Source organism: Capsicum annuum, chromosome 8 (assembly GCF_002878395.1).
Source record: "Capsicum annuum cultivar UCD-10X-F1 chromosome 8, UCD10Xv1.1, whole genome shotgun sequence".
Taxonomy (NCBI): domain Eukaryota; kingdom Viridiplantae; phylum Streptophyta; class Magnoliopsida; order Solanales; family Solanaceae; genus Capsicum; species Capsicum annuum.
The window spans coordinates 165079493-165100005 of NC_061118.1; the positions used below are offsets into that span (position 1 = coordinate 165079493).

At 33.2% G+C, this 20513-nt stretch overlaps 1 protein-coding gene across 7 annotated transcripts; it reads left to right on the top strand.

Moving 5' to 3' along the window:
- The first annotated feature begins 3743 nt into the window (after positions 1 to 3743).
- On the top strand, positions 3744 to 12842 carry LOC107840208 (pathogenesis-related homeodomain protein). Of its 7 annotated transcripts, none has more exons than XM_016683988.2 (9): positions 3744 to 4148; positions 6592 to 7324; positions 8044 to 8209; positions 8304 to 8427; positions 8536 to 8648; positions 8747 to 9307; positions 10620 to 10889; positions 11595 to 11684; positions 11811 to 12842. In XM_016683988.2, the coding sequence occupies exons 2-9, from the start codon at positions 6855 to 6857 to the stop codon at positions 12510 to 12512; spliced, it is 2496 nt and encodes an 831-aa protein (XP_016539474.1). In that variant the 5' UTR covers positions 3744 to 4148; positions 6592 to 6854; the 3' UTR covers positions 12513 to 12842. The 7 variants fall into 7 exon arrangements, with proteins under 7 accessions (XP_016539474.1, XP_016539476.1, XP_016539478.1 ...); XM_016683990.2 differs by having other exon boundaries at positions 6597 to 7324; XM_016683992.2 differs by having other exon boundaries at positions 6600 to 7324.
- Positions 12843 to 20513: the final 7671 nt, after the last annotated feature.

Sequence of the window (20513 nt, forward strand, 5' to 3'; positions counted from 1 at the left end):
CAATGCATTTTAGTTTACAGGAATCTTCAAACTTATGTGTGTATGTATGTATGTATCTCTCTCTATATATATGACATAAATAGGGGTAAAATAGTAAGAGTTAATACATAAATATGACTCCAAACTTGGCACCAAATTATAACTTTGACCTTAAATTTTGACAGTGCACGAATATGACCTTTAACTATTCAAAACTGCACAAATATGACCTCCGATCCTACGTGGCAAAACGTGTGTTCATCACGCAAAATTGGGCGTGTACAGCTTAAAATCCAAGGGCATAGTACATAAATATGACCATAAACTTTGACAGTGCACAAATATAACCTTTAATTATTCAAAACTGCACAAATATGACCTTTAAATAACTCTTCACTGTTATTTTTTCATTATTTTCGGTTCAAAGATGAAAATGACATCTAATTTCTTTTATCATTGCGGAAAAAAAGCAATATTGAAGATTTATTAATTAGGCGGGTCAGCCTCATATGAAAAAATCACGCGGGTATGTATATATATTATAAAGCAGAGGACGAATTTAAATTATATAATATATCTAAATATTATTTATTTAAATATTAAATTAAAGATGAAACTATACTAATAATAAAAAATTATAGTTTTAATAAAACGTTATTAAATTAATGTTATTAAGGATAGTAGTAGTATATTAAATTAACGTTATTAAATTAATCAGGGGCGAACCTACGTGGTTTTCATGGGGTTCACCCGAACACCCTCGGTAAAAATTATGTTGTATATATATAAGATAGAAAATGTATATTTATGTACATATATCAATGTTGAGCCGCGTGAAACAAGACACTTAGATAGTCCAGTGGAGTTATTTGTCTTTCTCGGGCGCTTCCTTCAGCCTACTGCGCGGGTTCGATCCTTGCTAGTGATTATTTTTTTTAATTAAAAAAAAAGCTAGAAACTGCTGCTATGAAAATAAATAAAATAATAATAATAAATAAATTAAAAACGACGTCGTTTTAACACAGAAAACAAAACTTTGACAGTGCGCAAATATGACCTTTAACTATTCAAAACTGCACAAATATGACCTCTCTCCAAGTCAGACTTTTTAACGATATGACACTGTGTGATTGAATTACCTTTTCACATAGGCGCGAGTGAGACTCACGCATGGGGTTGCAAAATCGAAGGTCATATTTGTTCAGGTTTTGAATAGTTAAAGGTCCTGTTCGTACACTATCAAAGTTTAAGGTCAAAGTTATAATTTAGTGTCAAGTTTAGGGACATATTTATGCATTAACTCAAACAGTAACTTACCATATCTTTATTGGATTATCGATTTAACCGATAACCCAATAAACTAAACCGAACCGTTTATCCAGTAAATTTTTTTATAAAATCAATAAAAAAAATTTAACCCAATACCAATAACCCAATAACATTTTTATCGATTCGTTTTTTTTACACTCCTAGTTGGAGTTGTTTGGCCGTGAATATAAATTGAAGTTGTTTTTGAAATTTTGTGAGAGAAGTAGGAGTGAAAGAAGCGAAATTTTATTTTCACTTTTTAAATATAATTTCAAATTATTTTTAAAATTTTCATGACCAAACGCATATAATTTCAAAAAAAAAGTAAAAAAAAAAAAAATCATGGTCAAACGGCCACTAAATAAGGGAGCTATCAATATATAAAACGTTATACACTTCTTTTTTTCAGATCTGACCAAACTTTATATTTTTCGGTGTTGATCCGATATTTTGCCACAAAAGTAATGTTGTATGATGACTTTTAACCCAACATCATCCAATATAAATTCACAATGTGTTGACGGACCTACATGTGAAAATGGGTTGAAAATTTAGATATATATGTGTCTATGATAATCCTTTTTAAGAATAATTTTGTTTCAAATTTAAACACACAAATCTATTTTTAAAAACATGAATTTGAAATTTATGTTCCTCCTACCACAAAGAACCTCATTCACTAATCTGTCAAAAAATAACAAGAGATCTAACTACCCCATTTAACACTCTTTTAATTTTTGATGCATGACTATGCAGCTATGCTCAATCATACAGAACTGGGATACATGTTAAAATTGTCATATATGTCTGTATTTAGAAGCGAAGAAAAAATATATTTTTTCTGCAAAAAGTTACCTAATACCTAATATTCGTGCAAAAAATAAAATATGAGACAAATATTACTCAAATGAAACGATCGAAATAGGACACTCCATGAATTTTTTACTATTTTAGCCTAAAAGGTGGATATTATCTAAATGGGACAACCAAATTACAACAGTAACAACATATCCAGTACATTTCCACCAAGTAGGGTCTGAGGAGGGTAAGTGTATGCAGTCCATATCAGTACCTCAAATGTGAGGTAGAGAGGTTATTTCCGATAGACCCCCGACTCAAAATCAAACAATCTAGATAAGGAAAAGTAAAGAACAAGATACCATAGAAATTAACATATCCAATAATATCATAAATAAGATATTCCAAGTAACACATCAAAAAATATAACATCCTAAACTCAGACTAACCTTTCACCCTATTCCTCCTCCTCTATTACTTCTTATCCAATGTTATGTCCTTGATAAGTTGGAGCTGTTCCATGTTATGTCCAATCACCTCCCTTCAATATTTCTTCGGTCTACATCTATCTCGCTTGAAATCATCTCTAGACAACCACTTACACCTCCGCACTATGACATTTGTGCTCCTCCTCATCACATGACCGAATCATCTCAACATCGCTTCCCTCATCTTGGCTTCCACTGAAGTCACTCTCACCTTATCTAGAATAACTTTATTTCTAATCTTAAATTTTCTAGTACATCCACACATAGGGGTAGGCATTCGGTATTTTCAAAGTTTGGATTCGGTAATTCGATAATCGATATTTGAACATAGATACCACATACCATACTTATGAACATCGATTCGGTAATTCAGTAATCGATAAATTAAACTTCGGTTCGGTACGGTATTTGATTTTACCACATTAAAGTTGGAGTAGTGCAAATGTACGTTTAAACTTCAAATAGTATATTTAGTAAAAACCTTATTTAGTATTCTCTTTGTTTTTTTTTTTTACGAATATATTATCGAGTTTTAAAAGATTTTTTGGAATGACTAATACTATTGTCTACTGGGTCCGTTAATCATATATATATATATATATATATATATATATATTTTCGATATTTGGTAAATACCGAATACCAAATCGTATTAATATCTTGAACCAAACTCAATCCCGAATACTGAAATGTTAAAATTTTACTCCCAAATACTATACCAATTTTTTTAATTCGTTAATTTGATTTTCAGTATTTTATGCCCAGCCCTATCCACACATCCATCAAAGCATTCTCGTCATCGTCACCAAATTAGGACACCTAATAGTTTTTTTACTGTTTTAGCCTGGAGGATGGGAATTATGTAAATGAAGTGACCAAATTAAAATACCAAATGAATTTTTTACTATTACTATTTTAGCCTAAAGAGTGGATATTACCTACATGGGGCTATCAAATTAGGATACCTCATAATTTTTTTTCCTGTTTTAGCCTGGAGGATGGTTATTACTTAAATGAGGACCAAATAAAGACACCCAATGATTTTTTTCCCACTATTTTAGCCTACTTGCCTCATGATATTTTTTCCTAAAAAACCTCTTGGGCCCAATAGCCCAAAGAATTGGATCAAATTGAAGCCCATATATATTAGGGCCTCTAGCCTGTCACTTAGAAAAAAGCATATATCCGGAATTATAGGAAGGGTGAAGCGAAAGAGAGGGAAACAACGGCGGCGCGGCAAAACTGAAAATGTTAAATTTCATCTTTGAATCTTAGTATAAGTATTGTTATCGGCTTTAGAGAAAATGCCTCGCTAACACCAATATTCACCATCCATTTTTCCTACTTTTCATACTCAAATCACTCTTCTTCATCCAGAAAAATAATTATAATCATACAACCTCACTTTGAAGCCCTAGTTCCCAGATTCTTCATTCAAACTCGATTTCCATCTCTGCAAATTAAGGTAATCCTTGACAGCTTCTTACCCTTTTTGTGAAATATTTCAAGGTTCCGTGGAATTGCTACGTTTTCCGTTTCAAGTTGATGGATTTGCAGCTTGATTGTTTATTGTTGGTTAGTGTTTTTTTTTTCTTTTTCTTTTCCTCACAAAGTGGCTGGATTTTAGTTTGTCTATTTAGTTCTGCATGCTTGAGTAAAAGGTTTTTTTATTCTACACCCTTTATTTTTGCTTTGCGTATTCCATGACAATATTAGTATAGCTGTAAATATGCAATGGCGTTTAAATTGTTTGACCTATCTGGATTGGCTGCTAGATATTGTGTATAGTTGCAACTCAAGCTTCTATCTGTCTCTCTTGGTACATATTAGTTTCTAAAGAGAAATGTTTGGATAGATGAGAAAATGAGTTTAAGAAAAAGGGGGAAAAAGGAAACTTTTCCCATTTGGTAAGGAGATAACTGAATAGATATCTCATGTCACTCCCATGCTGCAATGTATGATGTGAATTACAAAGCAAATACTACGTTTAGATGCACGTCTTAAATAAAGTGTATGTTTTTATCAGTCTCGATACGAGAGGAGGAACCAAGATCTAGCTTCCTTTTCCCTTTCAGTTCTAGTAAATACAATTTAGTGGAGATATGCCGACATTCATTAAGTAGAAATCATGATACTCTTTTCACTTCATGAATGTGTAATCAATTTTGAGTTTTACTCTTCTTTTGATGAAGTAAGGGCAATTCCTTAAAGGCATCCAGAAGATGCAAGCAAAAATTACAAGAGAGGGATATAGTCCCCTGCTCATATACACAAAATAACTGTTCAATGAATAAGGAGCAGACACAATCCAAATGTTCAACACAACCTAGTTGTAGGGGCCTGCTTGAGCCAAGTAAACAAAAAAATTAAGCATTTTGCTTTGAGTACACGTGTAAGAGTTGAAATCCCATGAAAACATCTTCGATTCTGTTCATGCAGATGCACCAAAATATAGTAGCACTGCAGCAGGTACCCTTTCAATCCTTTATGATCATTTCAATCCTTGATGCTGTTAGGCTTGATCCAAGCTATTCCAAAAATAGAGAAGAACATGTTCCAAATATCGTATGCTGCAGAACAATGCAAAGGGACATGTTTAACACCTTCAGAATCCAAATTGCACATGTAACACAACAACATACCCAGTGTAATGACCCTACCACTACCTTAGAGGTGGAGCGGCTGTTTCTGACCCTCTGCTCAAGGCACAAAATACAAAGTAGTATAGGGAAAGAAATAATAGAAGTGAAGACATTTATGCAAAATACTAAAAATGACCTGACAAATCATCCTAAACAGTAGTCATAACAAGATAAATGATAATTGAAGTGTTCACAAATAATAACCAAACCTAAAAGGACAAGAAACCACAAGGTTAGTACTACGATTAATAGTATAGAAGAATTAGCGAGCCAGCGGTCAACTATCTAACTAACTTCCTACCCTACCCTAGCACATGTAGCACCTATTACTATTTGAATCTTTCTTTTGCTAAGATTATCTTGGGTGAGGCACGCTTTATATAAGAGTAATCCAGTTAAAGTAAATTACTTTTGTAGGCAATTTTGTTTTCCAGATTAATTTCCATGGCCAGTGTTTATCACTTCATTGTTTGAGCAGAGATGAGCATATGCTTTCTTCACTGTAAAGTTCCCCTCTTCAGAGTCCCCGTTCCAGCCTATCTTATACCCGAGATTTGACAGTGATCCTTGATAGCTTAAATAACAACGCCATGAGGTCATTCATCGTCCAACCCTTAAAATTTCTCCTGAATTGAGGATTCCAAGAATGGCGGTGCCAGCATTGCTCCAGAAAAGAGTTTTACTCTTGTTTTGTCTTGATGTCCTATTTTAACTTTATAGGATGATTAACGTGAATGCTAGCAAGTTTATATATCAGTTTCAAAAGAAGGTGTACGGTATTAATTTCTATGAATAAAGAAATAAAATCTATTATGAAGGGTTTGTATTTAGGAATGTGGACTTTTTATGGGACAAACTTTTCAGGAAAGTATGCTTTTGTAGTCACCAAAGATACATTTATTCATTTGCACAGGGCCTCGAGTTTTCTCTGGTGGGAAAACCTCTTATATCTACTTGAAAACTGCCATATCCTCATTACTAGAAGGAGATCAGTTAGCCTTTGTTCTTCTTTGGCTCAGTTGCATTTATGAAGTCTAGTCAAATGTAGTGCAATTTATTAATGACTGGATGAAACCAAGAAATACTCTCACAAGCAAAATAATAGAATATTTCCTTTTACATCATACAATTCAAATATTTAATAGCGCCTTTTTAGTTGCATGTGACACAATGTACACGTTAGAGAAAATGCCAGCAACCAAGTGTTAACTAATTTTGTGTCATATATCAATCCTCATTATTTTAAGTGCCTAATTGGATGAGCTTTTATGTTCATCTCTCACATTTTAAGTATTTGGTGCAATCAAATGATGTTTTTTTAAATAACTGCAACTTTGATTTGATATTTATGTGCTCATGCCTCCTTTTTTTGTCAGAGAAGCAGTATTGGAATTTTCAGTTTGGAGTATAGCGCCATGGCATTTTCTTTGTGACAATTGGGAGAATGAAGTTCTACTGATCTTGTATCATTGAATGTGTTTATCACTTGAGCACACAGGTCATTAAGATGAAAATGAAGAGAAGAAACTAGTGGAAGAAGGGATAGTAGGATTAACGTGTAGGATAACTCTCCTGTGAAGACATTTTTGGTAATGCCAATCAGGAAGAGATAAGACCTCCGCTAGAAGATCAAACTGAGATGTCAACTCTTGGAAACACGGCAGTATCACCTGAAAAGGTGGCAAGAACAGCTGCTGGGGGCCATTCCTCAGCATCAGCAGGTAGTATGTCTGAAAATCCTGGTGCTGAACAATCGAGAGAAGCATGTGACAACGCAGTTCAAAATCTTAACCAATCAGAATGTCGAGAGAAAACACCTGGTCAGCCTAGAAAAAGAAAATCTATTTCAGGAACCCCTATCAGCAGTACTAGACTTCTACGTTCGAAGTCCAAGGAGAAGTCTGGAGCTTCTGAGGCAAATAATACTGTAGTAACTCATGATGCTGCTGAGGAAAAGAGAAGAAAAAGGAGAAAGAAAAAACACAGTAAGGATATAGCTGTGAATGAATTCACAAGAATAAGGGGCCATCTGAGGTACTTGTTACATAGAATAACATATGAGCAGACCTTGATTGAAGCTTACTCTGGTGAAGGCTGGAAAGGACAAAGGTTCGTTACCTTTTATCAGAATTGTTATGTAGTAAAATATGTGAGAATTAATTGATGCATGCTTAATGAAGGTTGGAAAAGGCTATCTTCTGTACCCTGTTTCAGCTTTATTATACAGGGTATTTTGACTTCTAAATACTGGACTGCTCGTAGCAGCTTGTTACCCTAAAGCAATATTTCCATTTGAGTGTGAACAGTATACTGGATCAATATTGATGAAAAAGAAGGAATTACCACTTCCTAAGCCTGTTCCTCCTTTTCCTCATAGGTTGATAAAATGGGCAAAAGAAGCCACAGTTGAAGATATGTTGATATCTTGAAGCTGGTAGTACTGCCTACCATAGTCCATTGAACTGATAGATGTTACTCTGAAATATTCTAGGTTAAGGACATTGGGTTTATCACCCACTAGATTTTATTGCCCTAATAAGCTGATTATATTTTATTGCGTCATGTCACATTCATAAGGTGGGGAGAATATGTATATTAATAGGCCTAGTGCATTGTTATTTCTATAAGTATCTGCTCTATTGCACGGTGCTTCACCCTTTACTGCAGCTGCCTGCTTAACCTAGCCTAAAATTATCTGGCCTGTTGACACTTGTATAATAGTAATCATGTTCATGTCAATTTTGCTGTATTTTCTTGTTTATTATAAAATTTTGAGAACATACTTTTCAAAGTCATTATTGGGTTTTACGGTGTCGGCACTCTTGCAGCTTAGAAAAGATTAAGCTGGAGAAGGAGCTACAACGAGCCAAGACTCATATTTTTCGTTACAAATTGAAAATTAGAGATTTGTTTCAACGCCTTGATACATTACTTGCTCAAGGGAGGCTTCCAGCATCTTTATTTGACAATGAAGGGGAGATTGACAGCGAAGATGTAGGATATGTTTGTTGGCTGCTATAATTTTAGATTTGGTCATGGTTCTATGATGCGATAACTGGATTACTCGGGCATCTTTATTCTTCTGCAGATATTCTGTGCGAAGTGTGGCTCTATGGATCTGCCAGCTGATAATGATATTATCCTCTGTGATGGCACTTGTGAGCGTGGATTTCACCAGTTGTGTGTGGAGCCACCTCTTCTTAAAGAAGACAGTAATGTTCAGTTATCCCGTTGATAGTTGTTCTGGTAGCTTTTGTTTTATCAAGTGTCAAATTACTTCCTCAGACTCATGGTTCTGTTGTTCTTCGCTATGCTTACAGTTCCACCTGATGATGAAGGCTGGCTTTGTCCTGGTTGTGATTGCAAAGTTGACTGCATTGACTTGCTTAATGATCTTCAAGGAACAAACCTTTCCGTCACCGATAGCTGGGAGGTCATGTCTTGATCTTTCTTTCCGGATAATCAGCACTTAGTATATCTCATCTTTATGGTCTTAAGCGTTGTTTCTAAATGTCCTCTTCTAATACGTAGAAAGTATATCCCAAGGAAGCTGCTGCTGCTGCGTCTGGGGAAAAGCTAGATGATATTTCTGGACTTCCATCAGATGACTCGGAGGATGATGACTACAACCCTGAAAATCCAGATGTAGAAAAAAATGATTCCGAAGATGAGTCCAGTTCTGATGAATCTGATTTTTACTCTGCATCTGAAGACTTGGCAGAAGCCCCTCCTAAAGATGATGAGATCTTGGCGCTTTCTTCTGAAGACTCAGAAGATGATGACTTTAATCCTGATGATCCAGATAAGGATGAGTCTGTTAAAACAGAAAGTTCAAGTTCCGATTTTACGTCCGACTCTGAGGATTTTAGTTTGATAGTTGATACTGATATGTTGCGAGGTGATGAGCAAGGGGTTTCCAGTTCAGTAGATAACAGTATGCCTAATTCGGCTTCCCAAGAGGAAAAAGCTAAAGTTGGCAAAGGTAAAAGGAATTTGCTGAAGGATGAGTTGTCATATCTCATGCAGTCTGTGAGCCCTCTTGTCTCTGCCAAAAGGCACATAGAGAGGCTGGACTACAAAAAGTTGAACGATGTAAGCTTCTTTTATTTTTGTTTTTATATAATTATCCACATATATGTCATCTAATTATCTAATATTTGTGTATATAACTAATGTAGTACATTTCAACCCTCTTGACATGCTCTTGCCTTGGTCAATCTCCTACTGGTTAGATCCAGAGCATGAAATTTACTGACATACTCCATGTAGAATATCCGTATTTGTTGGAGGAGAACCTGGAAACTCTAGTGGCATTGATCATGGAAATTTTCTTGATCAGTTTATTTCTGCCATCATTTATGAGATTGTCATATTCTATATCATACCCTGGGTCTTCTTTAGCACACAGGTTTGGGTTAGTTCCTAGATTTTTCTCTAAATGCAACTTACCTATCCTCGAGTGGTCATTTCACACTAACATAATTTTCTGGTTTTGTCTTGATTTCATCATATAAAATTTGTAATGGGAGCCTATTCCACAGAGGGGAACAAATATACATCACCTTTTGAGTTGGGACTCACATTTAATCTATTTGTGATTGGGTATTGTAATATCTTTCTGTGGTTTGAAGTTTCAAATTATCAGATTGTTCATGGCATTTATACAAGAACTGGGTCACTGAATTTACTACAGAAAGGGTTCGATTGAAAAACAACACAAGCTATTATCGACAATATTCAAATTTAATTCTGACATCTGAATTGATCCAAGTCATTATAATAGGTGCTTAAGTTGTACAAGCAGTCAAGCACTTATCATTTTAGCAGAGGACTGTTCTTTCTTTTATAGAGCTGCATGACTAATGTTTAGGTTGCTGAGGTATGTTCTCACAGTCTCCAGTGGCCAGCCTTCTTTCATATATTCCCTATTTGGTGGCTCCTTGATGTAAAGGTCATCTCTTGGAAAGAATGGGATTCCTTTCCCTGAAACATTGTAACTTTCCTATGATGTGGTTCAGCTAGTGGCTTTGTTGCAAAAAGTCTCCTTACTAGACCCAACATCATGTCATTGCTTTTTGAAATGGAGCTGATGGACGACTACTCTGGCACAGCCCAAGTAGAATATCAAGCTTGCACTTATCTTGGATTTTAAAATTCTGATGGCTTAACTGCTATTTTGTTGGGAGGATTTGAGGAAAGTGCATATCTAATGGGACATACTATTTTTCTTTATTGTAGAACATAAACTAAAATCTATTATATCGAAAATTGATTTGTTTCATTTAAATGGTACACTCGTCATATATTCACCGATCATGGATACGTTTGTGTTCTTCAACATGCCTTCTCATCTTTTTCTTCCACCTGATTGGATTTATTTGTTCGGGTTCATTGTTATGTGAAGGAAACATATGGAAATGAATCTTCTGACTCTAGTGATGAAGAGTATGAGGGTGGTCCTTCACCCAAGGTGAGAAAGTTCAGAAATGCCAAAGGTGCTATGGCTTCTCCTAGTTCGACTACAGCAGATATCCAGTACCAAAGTGGGAAACAGAAAGGGAGTGGACATACTTCTGATAGTGGACTCTCTGAGAAACTCAAAGTTGGAGGTATGAGCACCCCTGGATCTCGTTCAAGTGGTAAAAGAAAGGCATATGGAGAAGTCGCCACCAAGGTATGTATTTGTGCACTTTACCCTGGTTCCGATTGTTTACACAGTCTGTTCAGTGTTTTTAGTCTCAGTGACATCCCTTCCAGTGGTGTCAACATCTTACTTTCCAATGAAATTAAACTAACTTCATTAGCTTTTAGTTTGTCATCTTTGAAGAAGTTTTTTACAATGGATAAGATAAACTAACTTCATTAGCTTTTAAGCAGTAGTTTTTTACTCTTTAGATGCCCCCAAAAAGGAAGGCAAAACTTGTTTATAGCGGTGCTTGCCTAATATGTTGATGCCTTCTGAAAGATTTTCTTTCTCAAAAACTGTACAAGTTTATGATTTTTTTTATGCTTTTTTTTTTTAAAAAAAAGAAAAAATTCGCTTGAAGAGGCAAATTGATTAGTTTTTGAATGAAATTTGACTGAAAAAACCATAATGGTTACATAAGAGGCGGAGCCATGATTTCAACTATAAGGGGGTTCAACAGCTATTATAGATACATAAAAATAATTTTAATCATGTATAAATGGTATATTTTTCCGTTGAAGAGAGCTCGGATGAACCCCTGCCAAAGGGCTAGCTCTGCCCCTGGTTACATAGGATTCTTCATATGGCTGACCCAACTAGTTTAGGATTGACATGTAATTTTCTAGTTCACTAGGTTCTTTGTCAGTTTTCATGCATTTCCCAACTTCAGCTTAATGCTTTTTTGGGTTTCAGAGGCTCTACGAATCCTTCAAGGAAAATAATTATCCTAACCGTGGCGCAAAGGAGAAGTTGGGCAAAGAATTAGGAATGACAGCTTACCAGGTTTTATAAGTTTTCCCCGGCATGTGTTAATTTTCAGCTTCCTCGTTTTTTTTTTTGGTCACTTGTATTTCGTTATTGCTTTGTTGCTGTCTTTTTTTCCCTTAGTTTCCTTTTTTAAATATGCAGGTCAGTAAGTGGTTTGAAAATGCTCGTCATTGCCAGCGTCATTCTTCTCGCTGGGACACAATTATGAGTCAGAAAGTGTCGAGAGAATCTCCATCCTCATCGAAGATGATTGGAGAACCACTTGGAACTGAATCTAAAAGCAACATGAATGATGCTTTCTGCAATGGGGTTGAGAAATTGGAACCGCCAAACTTATGTTCTAATGGAGAAAAATGCCATACAGTAAATAAGAGCGAAGGAGATGTGTTGATACAAGATGCCAGTGGAAAAGAATCTGGTAAACCAACAGCGAAAGTTGATACGACAAATCAAGGATCGGATGTCACTCCTTTCAACAGGACTTCTAAGAAGCAGAAGGCAAAGGTTCGTTGCACAAATTCTCAGAATGATAATATGACAGATCAAGGATCAGATGACGCTCCCCAGAACAAGACTTCTAAGAAGCAGAAGGCAAAGGTTGGTACCGCAAATTCTCAGAATGACAATACGACAGATCAAGGATCAGATGACACCCCCCAGAACAAAACTTCTAAGAAGCAGAAGGCAAAGGTTGGTACCGCGAACTCTCAGAATGTTGATACAACAGATCAAGGAGCGGATGCCACTCCCCATAACAAGACTCCTAAGAAGCCGAATGATAAGGTTGATACCCCAAATTCTCAGAACGTCCGTAGAAGTAGCAGGTTGCAGAAACAAGGCTGAGTCCTGGAAGTGACCAATTCTGGATTGTTCGAATACTTCGAGTGGAATATGATCTAGCTAGAAATTTTCTGATATCTGTATAGCTGATCATGCGGGAGTTTGTGGTACCAAGTGTGGAGCCCTCCCATCAAACAGAGTAGACAGATGGATATTTGGATGTAGCAGAATTTTATTCTTAGCAGTGATGAAAGGTGGATATTTGAATGTAGCAGGGATTACTGGAGCTATGATATTTAAATTTCTGCACATTTTACATTTTTATGTCTCAATCGTACAATAGACATGGTATGCTGTACGTATTGCAGATTAAAATTTTCTTCCTTTTTAGTATTTGTTTGGTTTCCAATGTGCAGTTGGGGCTGCTGCTCAACCATCCTCATTTTGGAGAAACATTAAATGCAACAGTATCATTTGTTGAGAGCTAAATTGCACCTTGTGTTTGAGTGTTGGGTGTATATGGCTCTTATTTGCGACAGGATATCCTGGACGGTGAGTAAATAAATTCAAGATCTTTAATTAAGAATGAAATCATAAGATTTTTTTTAATTAAGGATAAAGATATTTGAAATTATAAGATTTTTTAATTATGTTCAAAGATAGTTTAAACCAAACGCCCAAGCTCTCGTTATTTCTCTTATTTCTGGACCATAAACACAATCCTTTCCTCCTCTTCCTTTTATATTTCTATACAATGTCTTTTTTTATTTCTCTCTTTTACAATCTTTAGGGTAATAAAGAACATCAGCACCTTTGAATCAGTTTAATACATTTTTATTTGTTTAAATTATTATATAGAACTCGGTCCATTAGATCTTCAATGCTACTCCTTTGATTTCACTTTATTTGTATTGATTAAATCTTATTAATGAAAACTTTGTGTCTGCAATTTTTTTGTTTTTTTATGCTAAATGAAATCAAATTTTACAGTTTCTCGTGGTAAAAATGTATTTATTTGAACTAATAGTAGTAACTGTTCGGTAAGTTTCTTTCAATTAATTTGGCCATTTGCATTTTTTATAAGAAGATTAGTCAGATATAAGGTATTTACTTTAATTACTAATAAAAGTGCTCTTTAATAAATTGAAGTCTTGAGTCAGAAAGGGTCACATTTTAAAGGATAAATATTATTCTTTGGTTCGCTTTTATATATCCAATTTATGTTAAAATAGGTGTCTATTTTTATTTGTCCCGTCAAGTCAAACATAGATAAGTAAATATTGACGGAGAGAGTAAAAAGGAGTACAAAACATTTGGATGAACCAAAATAGACAAAACGTGGGTGACTTTCAACATAAACAAATTCTATTGATGGCTCACCAATACGGTTGTTTGGCCATTAACGTAACTTTTTATCATGAACGGATGCATGAGTTTTTTATTTTTTTTTTAAATTTCCTTTTTGTGTTAAGACACTCGATTTAAAATTTTATTTGTATCAGCGAAAAGTTCGGAAATTGTTGCAATGTTTATCTTCAGTTTTTTTGAGCTAAAACAATACTTTTATTTTGAGAGGAAGGAGTACTTCAAAAAAAAAAAATGGCCAAAAAGTGACTAATGAGCCTATTTTTAACAAACTTTTCCTCTATTTGTATGTGTTAAGATTAGGTTTTAACCAGAGAACTATTTTTTAATTAATTTGCATTTGTTTTTATAAAAAGAATTAGATGAAAATTGTTTTCACCCTCCAATATTATTTTAAAAATTAAATTTTCTTCTCAATTTTGAACAATAATTAAACTTTTTCTTTTATTCTAACTAAACTTTTAAAATGTCTATTGTACCTTTTCATTATCAAACTTTTTTTACTTCTTTAAAAGTTATTATATTTTCATTTTTTAAATTCATGTAACAAATTCTATAAAAACATAAATATTACATTTTGGTTGAAAAAAAGGCGAGAAATACTAATTAAGTATATAAGTTAATGATGTTCTATAATGAAGTGAACTAGCATAATGAAAAAAATAATTTTATTAATAAATATCAAAACTCTAATATTTATTTATACAAGTGAAAATAACAGATAATAATAACTAATAATTATACAAATATATATTTAAATACAGAAAATATAGAATAATTAATTAAATTAAGGTTAAATTTTTAAAGATTATATTTGTTTAGATTTTCGGAAACAACCTCTCTACCTCATCGGAGGTAGTGGTATGTACTGCGTACATCTTACCCTCCCCAGACCCCACTATGTGGGAATACACTGGGTTTGTTGTTGTTGTATATTTGTTTAGATTTTAGATTATTTTAAACTATAATTTATATAATAATCCATTAATGACAATCAAAACGTATTTATTTATATAGACAATTGAGAATACCCCTACCGTTCTATATTACTTGACCCTCATACTAAAAATAATTGTTTTAATTTACTTGTACAATTATATTTATGAAATCAAGAGAATCTGTAAATATTTTTTTATTTATACACTTAGTATTAAATAACTAGGGTAAATTTCATCAATGGTCACTTAAATTTTTATCTATTATGCAAAAGTCACTTTTCTTTCATTAATTACACAAAAGTCATTTAACTTCACACCGACCATCACAAAAGTCACTATAAACGAATTTTACAATAATTTCATCTGAAAAATGATGTGGCGACCTTAATTAATTCTTAATCATAATTTAACTAAATATCTAATATATTACTCACATCTTGACCCTTTTTATATGTGCACAACTCAATTTTCTTATGAATTATTTAATGAAAGAATACCAATTTCTTAATAGATTAGATTACCTAATGAAGACTATTTTCATAAAAAAAAATTGGTTGATATTAGTATGAAACATTTCATAATATTTCATTAATCTGCCAAAAAGGTGCATAAAAAAATGGTGATAAACAAGATAAATTCTTCAAAACACATAAAATAGAAATACATATATGATATTATTTTTAAAAAAATTATTTTAATTCTTTGAAGATAAATAAACATGCTAAAGATAGTTTTAAAATAAAATCTTTTTAATTGTGTCATTAAATAAGTATTGTCAAAATTTGTACAAATAATGTTATATTAACAGTTTTGTTAATAAAAGTTATAAAATATAAGTACTTTAAAAAATAAAGAAATTATAGGATATCTAATTTTTATATTTAGCAATTAAATTAATTAAACAATATGTAATTTATCAAAAATTGAATATTATAATAAAAACTTTTAATAGAATTGATTAATTAGTCAAACAATTAAAAATACAAAGACAAGCTCAATAAATAGAGTAGTTTATCATATTATTATGATATACCGAATGCAAAGGACCAAGTGGCAAAAAAAAGAATGTATGAAAAAAATAATTTTATGAACTACATGTCACAGTTTTAGAGAAAGAAAAATATTTTTATCAACTACATACCATAATATTAGAGGAAAAAATAATTTACCGACACATGTCTCAATTTTAGAGGATTTTAAAAGTATATAAGTATAATTTCATTTCATAAAAATATCAATCAATTTTTGTTTTTTTATGAAAATAGTTTTCTCTAGGTAGCCTAATCTATATATTGAGAAATTGATATTCTTCTGTTATATAATCCATAAGAAAAATTGGGTTGGACACATATAAAAAAGGTCAAGATATGTGTAATATATTATATTCTCTTAAATTTAAATTAAGAACTAATTAAGGTTGCCACGTCATTTTTTCGGTGGGATTATTGTAAAATTCGGTCATAGTGACTTTTGTGATGGCCGGAGTAGAGTAAAGTGACTTTTGTGTAATAGACACAAAGTTAAATGACCATGAATGAAAGAAAAGTGACTTTTGCGTAATAGATATAAAATTAAGTGATCATGGATGAAATTTACTCTAAACAACTGCATAGAGTAGTAGTAGTCAAATTTAAAATTTCAAAGCATTATTAATAAAATTAATTTGATAAAATACACCTCTAATTAAAATTTTCTAAAAAAAAATGTGACATATTAAGAAGGGTCGGATAATATATGAAATGCATGGAGTAAAAGAGTGGGGAAAAATAAAAATGTACACACATGCATGTACATGTACATATATATATATATATATATATATATACACGTTTAATACATATAATATTGAAACAATGGTCAGCAAACATCATTGAATTTTATGACAAATTCATAAAAATATTACTTTACTTATTATATTAATGAATCTAAATAAAAAATTATAAAAATCTAAGTTAAGAAAATAAAATATATATAATATAAAAAAAAGTTACCCCTCCGTTTAAAAAAGAATGACCCACTTTCCTTTTTAATCGGTTAAAAAAAGAATGATCCCTTTACTTTTTTGGCAATACTTTAATTTCAACTTTCCACATGGCATGTTTAGGACCACAAGATTTAAGGATATTTTGGTACATTTGACACAACTTTAATATAAGGCTACAAGATTCAAAAGTCTTATTTATTTTCTTAAATTTTGTGGCAAGTCAAAGTAGGTCATTCTTTTTTAAACGGAGGAAGTATTATATAGATATATTGATATAATAAGGATAAAACAAATATTATACTCCCTCCGTTTCAAAATAACTAAATTGTTGGAGTATTTTTTAATGTTCAAAATAATTGAATGAACATTAATTTGATAAAATACACCTCTAATTAAAATTTTCTTAATAAAATGTGGCATATTAAGAAGGGTCAGATAGTATACAAAACGCATGGAGTAAAAGAGTGGGCGAAAATAAAAATATACACACATGCATGTACATATATATACATACGCTTAATACATATAATATTGAAACAATGGTCATCAAATATCATTAAATTTTGTGACAAATTCATAAAAATATTACTTTACTTATAATATTATTTAAATAATAGTTGAAAATCTGAGTTAAGAAAATAAATTATATATAATATTAAAAAGGTATTATATAGATATATTGATATAATAAGGATAAAACAAATATTATACTCCCTCCGTTCTAAAATAATTGAATTGTTGGAGTATTTTTTAATGTTCAAAATAATTGAATTGTTTATTATTCAAGATAGATGTTGCTCTCGCAGAATTGATTTTGCAGTTGAAAACTGCTTGTGGACCCCTATTAAAATAAGTGTGTAGGCCCCCTCAATATCTCACTTATTGTTTGCTAATGATATTATCCTATGTGCGGCAACTGACTCTACCACTTGTAACACCATTTCTTCAATTTTTAGACACTTTGAGTTGGTTTCGAGTCAAAAAATAAATTGTGCTAAATCAAGATTATTCTTTTCCAAAAAAACTCCTGTTTAGGCAAAGGATATGGCACTCCGCGAACTTAATATCCTAGAGGGTCATAAATTTGACAGATATTTAGGCTTTTCAATGTTTACATCTAAGCCGGCTAGACAAGACTTCTAATTTCTTTTGAATAACTTCAAAAATCGTTTAGCAGTCTGGAAAACTCCTTTTTTTAATGCTGCCGGGAGAACTACGCTTATCCGCTCTACTCTTAATAGCCTCTCCATCCATGTCATGTACCTCCTACATCTTCTGAGGTATATTATCAAAAAAATGAAAGCCTATGAAAGGAATTTTCTATGGGGTGCCACTGCAACCTGAACCAAGACTCACCTCCTACAGTGGAAAGATGTCACGAAACCCGAAGACATTGGCGGCCTAGGCATCCAAGGACTCGCTCATAAGAACCTAGCTCTCTTAGCTTCCTCTGCTTTGCGTCTTTCATTCCAAAAACCCTTGGGCTCAGGTTCTTCGATCCAAGTACTTAGGGCGCAAAGGTGCCAACTCCAAAATTTGGAAGGCCCTCAGGATAGGTTGGGCGCAATGTCAAATAGGGCTCCAATGGCAACCTTTAAATGGTAAATACATAAACTTCTATTTGGACCCATGTCTTGGACCAAATTGCTCTATTCGCATCTTCATCCAAGGATCCCTTCAACAGCATGAATCGAAAGTCAACATTAACTTTTACAGAGTTGACAATGGTTGGTCCTTCTCTGACCTTTCATTTGACCTTCCTCAGGCCACAATTTTCTGCATCAATTCAATCTACTTTCCACGTTATGATGACACCTGTACAGACAGAATTATCTGGGGACTTACACAAAGTAAAGTCTTTATGTTGCGTCTTGCTATAATGCTTTAACTATCAAAGATTGCCAGCAAATAAACGTGCCATTGACTTTTTATGGATCTAGAAGTTAATCATTCCGCCAAAGATCAGACACTTTTTGTGGCTTATATATCATAATCGTCTCCCTACCGCCTTCCACCTCCATTACACCAACTGTGTTCCTTTTCCTCTATACCCTCTTTGTCACTCTTTGTCTAAAACGGTCGCCCATCTTTTTAAAAATTGCAAATCTGTTAAGCCGTTTTGGTTGGATCTAAACATCTCCACTCAAATTGAGAGCATCATGTCGACCCTTACGGACCCGCACCCCCAAGGTTGGCTCCGTAGACTCTTCGAAGTTAAGCCTCACCAACCCCTCACCATGACCGTTCCTACAAAAGTTATCCTCGATTATTATTTATGGTCAATCTGGTTAGGCCGTAATAAATGCACCTTTGAAGGTTTGCAATTTCAGATTACCCTGGCTCGGGCCATTCCTCTTACAACTGAGTTCTGGTTCTTGGCAGGAAGGACAAAGCCTGCAAAGCAGACTATTCCTATGTATGTCAAATGGAATCCACCAGCACCTGAATCCACCATGCTTAATACGAATTCGACCTTTAGTCCTGGAACTAATCATGCCATTATAGCGGAAGTCTTATTGCAATAAAGCCTAGCTTCTAGGATTTACTAACCAAATCTCCGTTTCAGATCCTTTAAAGTCCGAATTCCATGCTCTCCTATTAGGTTAATCAATAACACTCAAATATCAGTTTAACTCGCTGGAAATAAATCTGAACTATCAGCAAATAGTTAATCTGTTACGTGAATTATCTAATGTAGGCTCATTTTTAATATCTGATTGCAGGTACCTGCTCAGGGCTCTGGGTAATCCTCAAGTAAAACACGTTTACAGGGAACAAAATAAGTTGGCGAACGTGATGGCAAGAAAGAATGTACATACTACTATTATTGCTGTGGGACCTTTGCTACTTTGTGACCCTCCTGCATCTATAAAGGATATTTTGCATGCTGATATAGTTAGAGGATCAGCCATTAGACGGATCAGGAATAAAACAAACTGCTGCCAATGCCTGTACAGTGGCTCCGCCACAAAGTACCTCTCTGTAAACTTTGGTTGCTTATATTTTAATATAATGTCATTTGCCTACTAAAAAAAAAGAGAAAAAGACATGGGCTGACCACTTTGAAAAGAAATGACCCATAATTTAAAAATGTGAATAATTGGAGCCAGTCGACCGAATTTATTTTCATTTTGTAGCCATTTGGCCCAATTGGACACATGCAGTCTCTATACTCAATTGATACACTTTTATACAATTATTGTATAAAATATGTATTTGTATTTGGTATCAAGATATCAAATATTGTATTTGATTGATAAAAAAGAAGAACAACAATTACAATATTATAAAATCGTATTTGATTGTTAGAAAAACTACACCAATTAGAAGAATATTTTTTTTTTTTTTAAATAGAGCTGCAAAAGAAAAAACAATGGAAAAAAAGACAAAAAGATTTTTTCAGAAAAAGAGGGCAAGCAATGAATTTTTTTAAAAAGTGCAGCAACAATTTTTAAAAAATAGCTAAAAGACGAGAAAAAAAATAAAGGCAGTAGCAAAAAATGACTTAAATGGCTATATTTTGAAAATTCAAAATCAATGGCCACTCGGCTGTAATTTTTTAGCCGAGTGGTTATTCTTGTCCATTCTCTCCAGAAAAAAAGATAGATGTTGGAAATTTTTTTCAATTTTACCCTTTATTAATTAAATTTTCAAGGATGAGTTCAGTGACCATTACTAATGTTTTGGAGTTTAAAAGGTAAGAATAAAAAAATATTATCAAATTATGTCTTTTTTTTAAGATGTGTATTATATTTTAATAAGTTAAATAATTTTGGA

What these genes read in the sequence shown, in the direction of transcription:
- LOC107840208 (XM_016683988.2), top strand. Translation starts at nt 6,855, where the DNA reads ATGTCAACTCTTGGAAACACGGCAGTATCACCTGAAAAGGTGGCAAGA. An exon ending in ACCTCTTCTTAAAGAAGACA is followed by an intron (nt 8,428 to 8,535) that starts GTAATGTTCAGT and finishes CTATGCTTACAG; the next exon opens with TTCCACCTGATGATGAAGGC. An exon ending in CCGTCACCGATAGCTGGGAG is followed by an intron (nt 8,649 to 8,746) that starts GTCATGTCTTGA and finishes TCTAATACGTAG; the next exon opens with AAAGTATATCCCAAGGAAGC.